The following is a 7,500-nucleotide window of genomic DNA, read 5'->3' on the forward strand; positions in this document are numbered from 1 at the left end:
CATTCACCATAATTTCAATTGCATGCAACACTACAACAATATTTGCAACACAGCTATTCAACATGAATTCCAAAAACGATTAACTATAAATTCCAAAGCTAGAGAGAGAAAAAAAAAGTCACTATATATTTTGCAACACCATCATGATTTTTGCAACATATCCTAAATGTGATAAATCTAACATCTCTTCTTCCAAAGGTGTTATTCCGCGTATGTTAATTATCCAATTTAACAAAAAGGTCATTAGGAATCGGAGGGATTTACTTTTTTTTTTTTTTATTACAGCGAAATTTTGTGAGATTTGTTGTCTATCCATCTATCTATTTGTCTGTTTGGCTATCTATCTATCTATCTGTTTCTCTCTCTCTCTCTATCTATCTGTCTTTCTATCTGTATCTCTCTAACTATCTATCTGTCTACCAATCTCACCAATCTATCCATCTATCTATCTATCGAATGTATCCGCATGCCATTATTATTTACTACCTACGGAACCTTGTGTCTCCCTCTCTCTTATCTTTTCAAAATCACTCCTTCCCTACCTTGTCGCCACCCCCCCTCCCCCCCTTTGCTGGTTAAGCTCCCTTGCGACCCCCTGCTGTGAGAGACAGAGAGGGGGGGGGGGGGAGAGAAAGGGTTTAGAGTTGGGTGAAGGGGAAGTTGGGGAAAAAGGAGGGGGCGGGGTTTAAGGGTGGGGGGGGAGTGGGAGAAGGAATGAGAGATTAGGGGAAAGAAGGGTAGGAGGGGGAGAAGGGGAGAGGTTTGAGGGAGGAAGGGGGTGGGGAAGGAGGGAGGGGGTTGAGGGAGAAAGAGGGGGAAGAGAGGAATCAGGGAGAGGTTTCAGGGAGGAAGGGGGTGGGGAGGGGAGGGGTTTTGGAGGAGGAAGGGGTGGGTAGGAATGGGGTTTGAAGGGTGGGGGGGGGTGAAGTGGTGAGGGGAGGGGAGGGGTGGGGGGCGAAGGTGAAAGGGTTATTTATAGTTGGTCTTAAGGATGTATATCTTCTGTCTGTGAGAATAACCTTTCCTTTGCGCATTTTTTCTTCTTATATTTGTCCGTTTGTTCACCCATTCCTTTTTCTTTTTCATTGTATTTTTCTTATCTTGCTTTATAATTAGTTTGCACGTTCATCCATTCACATACATAAATGCATGCATATGTATATGCACACACACTTACCGGTACATACATACAAAGAGACAGATAGACAAACAAACAAACATACAAACAAACAAACAAACAAACAGACAGACATATCGACAGAAAAACAGACAAACAAACAGACAGACATACAGACAGACATATCGACAGACATACATAAACGAAAAAAAAAATCGCAAAAAAGCTGTATTTGTAAAGCAACTGTATAAGTAAAAGAGATATATTAAGCTGATAACGTGTGAATAATTACCCGTTATGTCTTCACTATCGCGTATGCATCTGCGCAATTATGTGTGTGTAAGAATGTGTGCGTGTGGTTTTGAGCCTTGTGTGTGTCTCTGTGTGTATGTACGTGTACGTGTGTGAATGTGATATATGCACAGGCTCCTGTGTGTATGTGAGTACAGTTTGTACAAGTGTGCGTGTGTACTTGTGTGTGTGTGTGTGTGTGTGTGTGTGTGTGTGTATGCGTTTGTGTGTGTGTGTGTGTGTGTGTGTGTGTGTGTGTGTGTTTGTGTGTGAGTGTGTGTGTGTGTGTGTGTGTGTGTGCGTATCTACGTGTGTGTTAGTGTACGTGTGTACGTGTTTGAAATATTACCTCATCACCAAAATCAACAATCTTTCCCTTATACGCCGTGTGATAACTCCCTCCACCTATTCGTCTCTCGTGCTGGCATTCCTTCATTTCCATCATGCTTTGTCGTTTCGCATTTTCATCTTTTTGTATATATATATATATATATTTACTTATATATTTACATATTTTTCACTCACGCACACCTCTCTCTCTCTCCCTATCTATCTAACTCTCCCTCTCTCTTTCTCTTTATTTATCTATAAACATACATAGATAGATATACATGTATTGATTTTTTTTATCCAAGACTTCGCATGTATCGGTTCTGTGTAGAAGGTTATTTGGTTTGTAAATTTACTTGATTTTGCACGACCTTCTGTCTACATTTGAGGGAAATGCTTTGTCATCGTCATAATCTTTCTTACTTTTCACTTCGCCGTCGCTTTCAAAGGCATTTATCTCGAGAAGCCATCGGGGTTTTGTCATTCTAATTATCACTGTCATTCTCACCTTTTTAGTTGCTGTAGATGCCGTCCTCCTCCTCCCTTTTCTTCTTCTCTTCCTCTCTTTGTCTCGTTTCCTACTTCTTCTTCTCTTTCTTCTCGTTCTTCTCCTCCTTGTCCTCTTTCTTCTCCTTTTCCTCCTTTTACCTCTTTCCCTCCTTCTCGTTCTTCTCTTCTTTCTCCTCTTCCTCCTTTTACCTCTTTTCCTCCTCCTCCTTTTCCTTCTGCATCTCCTCCTTTTTCTCCTTCTCCTCATTCTTCTCCTCCTCTTTCTCTTACTTCTTGTCCTCCTCATTCTTCTCCTTCTTGTCCTCCTCTTTCTCTTCCTTCTTCTTCTGCTTGTCCTCCTCATTCTTCCCTTGTTTCTTTTCCTACAACTTTCTCTTTCCGTTTGTTCTCAGCTTCGCACTTCTTTTCCGCTTTTTCTTAATCAACAGCAGCATAGTCGCCGTCTTGCTCATTATCATTATCTTTGTTTTCTTCTACTTCCTTCTCCTTTTCCTTCCCATACACCACCACCTTCTCCTCTGTCTCCTTCTTCTCGTCTATCTCCTTCTCCTTTTCCTTCTTCTCCTTCTTCTTCTTCCCCAGCTCTATGTCTCCATAGTCATCCCCGTCTACCACAATCCTCTTCCCTCTTCTTCTCAGCATCATCACTATAGTCATCATTATTAGTCATCTTCCCCTTCCTCCTCTTCTTTGTCCACCTCTTCCTCTCTTCCTCCTCATCTTCATTGTAAGTTATCATCGCCCACCACCATCCTCTTCCACCTCTCTCATCACCATAGTCATCACCATCCACCAGCATCCTCTTCCACCTCCCCCACCTCCTCTCTCATCACCATCCACCAGCATCCACTTCCACCTCCTCCACCTCCTCTCTCATCATCATCCACCAGCGTCCTCATCATCACTATCGTCCTCACCATCAACCGGTTTCACGGAGCGTCGAGCGAGAGGAGAAAGGCAGCTGATAATCCGAGGAAAAGGTCAAAGTTGATAAAAAAGAGAAAGAAAAGGAAAGTGAGGATGACCCGGCACAGGTCATGACATTTCAACAGGAAGAGGAAGAAGAGGAGGAAGTGATAAGGAAAGCGGAGAAAGAAGAAGAAAAAGAATGGAGAAAGGAGAAAGATAAGAAGAAATGTACGAGAAAGAGATAGCGAGTGGGGGGAGGGGGAGGTAGAGGGGAGAGGAGAGAGGGAAAGAGAAGAGAGAGATGAGGTGAGAAAGAGGGGTGGTAGAAGTAAGAAGAGAGAGAAAGAGAAAAAAAAGAGAAGAAGACGAACAATGACGAGAAGGAAAGGGGAGAGACAGGAACAGAAAAAGGGAGTGCAAAAAGGGATAGAAGAGGAAGAGGCAAGGAATAGAGGGAAAAGGAAGGGAGGAGTCTCAAGGTCCTTTTCGGAGACACACGCCCTCACGAAACTGATTGTCTAAACATCTCACGTTATGCCAATTCGTAAACAAACAAACAAGTAAAAGACCTAACGCACACACATACGCACACGACTCTGTACTCACATTAGGTAGAACAGCCAAATCGTAAACTGTTGTCTCTCGCTCGCTGTCTTTCTCTCTCTGTCTTACTGTTTGTCTGTCTCTGGCTGTCTGGTTTTGTCTGTTTGTCTGTCTCATCTTGTCTGCCTGTCTGACAATCTGTGGCTTCCTGTCTCTACCTGCCTGTCTGTCTGACTGTTTACGTGTCTCTTTGTCGGTCCCCGCTTTTCTGTGTGTCTGTCTGTAAGTATGTATGTATGTATGTATGTATGTATGTATGTATGTATGTATGTATGTATGTATGCATGCATGTATGTATGTAAGTTTCTCTCGCAAAAAAAAAAAAAACAGTCATTGTCTGTGCAAAAAGTTGAAATTCCAATCTTATTTGTGTAACCACTTCGCGTGCTGCATTTTATTCATATCACTATATTGGCGTCTATAAGATTGTGTACATTCCTGTGTGATTGTGAGCGACGCGCGCATGTGTGTGTGTGTGTATGTGTGCGTGTGTGTGTGTGTGTGTGTGTGTATGTGTGTTTGTGTGTGCGTGTGTGTGTGTGTGTGTGTGTGTATGTGTGTGTGAGTGCGTGTGTGTCTCCATGTTTCTGTATACAAGCGTGTATTCGTGACTATGTAAATGTATACACGTACGGAGACCCCCTCCCTCCCCCCCCAAAAAAAAAAGGAATAATAAAAAAATGATAAAATAAAAAAATAAAAAGTCCAAAAAACGAAGAAAGGGAAACACAAACTTGACGATTAGCAAACACTCAACAGCGATTGAAAGGTGAAAAGGGAAGGGGAAGGGGGGGGGGGGGGGGGGCGGTCAAGATAGCACTTTGCAAGTCACTGATAAAAACAACACATTTTTTTTTTTTTTATTGTATAGGCCTAAAGATGAGCGAATTGAGAGTTAAAATAAACGCAAGAGAAAAGAGATAGAGAGGAACGGATGCAAAAAAAGAAAAAGAGACACGAAAACAAAAACAAAATATATATATATTAGAAATAGGAAAAAAACGCCACAACTCAAAAAAGAAAGATAAATTAAAATTAATAAATAAAAATAAAACAACTCTCAATGACGTCGAGAACCACCACAACCCCCCCCCCCCCCCTCCCCCCCCCAGCCCCAGCAGACGGGACCGGCAGGCAGCCTTGGGACGTCGCTCACGAGACCTCACGGAGCAAAGGCGCCGCTTCTTCGCCTCCGCCTTCGTCTTCGCCTCTGCCTTCGTCTTCGTCTTCGCCTCTGCCTTCGTCTTCGTCTTCGCCTCTGCCTTCGTCTTCGTCTTCGCCTCTGCCTTCGTCTTCGTCTTCGCCTTCGTCTTCGTCTTCGCCTCTGTCTTCGTCTTCGTCTTCGCCTCTGCCTTCGTCTTCGTCTTCGTCTCTGTCTTCGTCTTCGTCTTCTCCTCTGCCTTCGTCTTCGTCTTCGCCTCTGCCTTCGTCTTCGTCTTCGCCTCTGCCTTCGTCTTCGTCTTCGCCTCTGCCTTCGTCTTCGTCTTCGCCTCTGCCTTCGTCTTCGCTTCTGTCTTCGTCTTCGTCTTCGCCTCTGCCTTCGTCTTCGTCTTCGCTTCTGCCTTCGTCTTCGTCTTCGCCTCTGCCTTCGTCTTCGCTTCTGTCTTCGTCTTCGTCTTCGCCTCTGCCTTCGTCTTCGTCTTCGTCTCTGTCTTCGTCGCCGCCTTCTCTTTGTCTTGTTAGCGCTTCAGTCCCTCGGTCATCCGGGGTCTCGAGGAAATACGGAAACTTGACGGATTCACTGTTCTTTTCTGTATATCTATCTGTACACTATGTGTTTTTATCTATGTATCTGTATGTATATGAAGATGGCTATCTATACATTTCTATCTTTAGCTATGTCTAATTCTAATCTATTTATATATCTATCAGTCAATCTATCTATCAATCTACCTATTTATCAATCAATCAATCAATCAATCTACATATCTACTAATCTATCTCTCCATCTATCTACATATCTACCAATCTATCTCTCCATCTATCTACTCTCTACACACACATATAAGCAAACACACATGCAATCTAAACGCAATTGCAAGCATATGATTCCATTATGCCTTCAATGGACAATCAATTAGCGAAACGACCCGCCAGGCAAACAGTCCTTAGACGAGCAAACAATTTAACCGACGCAGGCAGTCATCAAATTACGAAGGTCAACAAATAGAAAGGAAAATAAACAGAGGAAGGAAAGGAAGGATAATGAAGGAGAGGGAGAAATGAAAAAAAGAAAAGAAAAAAATCAGGGAGGTGTTCTTCCTGTTTCTCTTTTCTCTTCTCCCTTTTCTTTCTTTTTTCTTCCTCTCTCTCTCTCTCTCTCTCTCTCTCTCTCTCTCTCTCTCTCTCTCTCTCTCTCTCTCTCTCTCTCTCTCTCTCTCTCTCTCTTCTCTCTCTCTCTCTCTCTAGTCCCCCTCCATCTCTCTCTCTTCTCTCTTCCCCTTCCTCTCTTTACTCGCATTGGTTAAAAATTATTGGAAAGAAGAGGGGAAAGGAGAAGGAGAAAAGGAAAGAAGAAAGAATAATAATAATAATAATAATAATGAAAATAATAATAAGAAGGAGAAAGGAGAAGAAAAAAAATGAGAAGAAAGGAAACGAAGAAGAAGAAGAAGAAAGGAGATGAAAAAGAAGAAGAAAGGAGGAGGAGGAGGAGGAGAAGGAGAAGGAGGAGAGAGAAGAAGAAGAAGAAGAAGAAGAAGAAGAAGAAAGGACTGAAAATGACGACAGAAAGTGACACCCCCCCCCCTCCCCCTCCCCCCGACCGGAAGACTGTTGTTTCTCCTGCGAACTTTTGAACTTTTACTTTTGTTTGTTCGCGTTGTTTCTCTGCATCGTTATCTGTTTATGTGTTTCTTTGTTTTTGGTTTGTTTCATCTTCAGCACTCATAGTTTATAATTTTATTGTTGTTTTTGTTTTATCAATTATTTTTCATTCTTTATAGTTTTTTTTCCATATTTGGTAATACTAGTATTTATCATTGTGTCTACCTTAATCCCCAGTGTTATGCGTATTACGAATTAATTATCAAATATCTCCTTTCAAACCTTTATCCGCCTCCTCTTTGTCTCCCTTTTTCTCTCTCTTTCCCTTCCACTGAACAGCTGATAAGGTCATGGGTGTTTTTGGATGATGTCCTTCACTTGTTTTTATCTTTTCCTTTTTCTTCTTTTCTTTTCCGCTTCTTCTTCGTTCCATTGTTCCCCTTTCTTACTACGATGCTTCTTTCTTCTAGCTGTTGTTATATCTCCGTGTTCTTCTCTTTTCGTTTCTCCTATATGCTTTTTCTTTTATATTTTTTGTTTGTTTATTTATCTGTTCCAAACGTTAAACACCATTCAATATTATTCATCTCTCCCGTTATTCACTTGTTTTTCATCCTCGTCATCCTCCTGTTTATAAGATGAAATGAATCCACAAATCCTGTTTCTAAAGTGAATTTAATCCAGAATGATTCATTAATATATTCTTTCTTTTCGTTACAGATCCACGAGTCCATGAGTACAGAGGATCTCCAAAGAATATTCCACGTGGAGACATCAGATCAAGGTGAGTTCTCTTCCATTCGCTTTCTTGTCTCAGATTCATCTTGTAGGTCAGTCGTGACTTCTTTTTCTGTGTTTTCAAGGTTCATCTATTTCTCTCTTTTTTTTTTTTGAGATTTGATAGGTAAAAGAAACTGTTTTGTTTTTTTATTATTCTTCTACCTGTCATCAGCATATCGTTGATGGAGAAAAAG

At 41.8% G+C, this 7,500-nt stretch overlaps 1 protein-coding gene across 2 annotated transcripts in view; it reads left to right on the plus strand.

The window, feature by feature from the left end:
* The window catches only part of LOC125042517, a 108,781-nt gene that overhangs the window by 44,459 nt on the left and 56,822 nt on the right, over positions 1 to 7,500 (plus strand). For both annotated transcript variants that reach the window (XM_047638161.1, XM_047638162.1), the window contains exon 3: positions 7,247 to 7,310. In XM_047638161.1, coding sequence (XP_047494117.1) covers positions 7,247 to 7,310 — 64 coding nt within the window. The remainder of the gene's footprint in view (positions 1 to 7,246; positions 7,311 to 7,500) is intronic.

This window comes from Penaeus chinensis, chromosome 32 (genome assembly GCF_019202785.1).
Source record: "Penaeus chinensis breed Huanghai No. 1 chromosome 32, ASM1920278v2, whole genome shotgun sequence".
Classification (NCBI taxonomy): domain Eukaryota; kingdom Metazoa; phylum Arthropoda; class Malacostraca; order Decapoda; family Penaeidae; genus Penaeus; species Penaeus chinensis.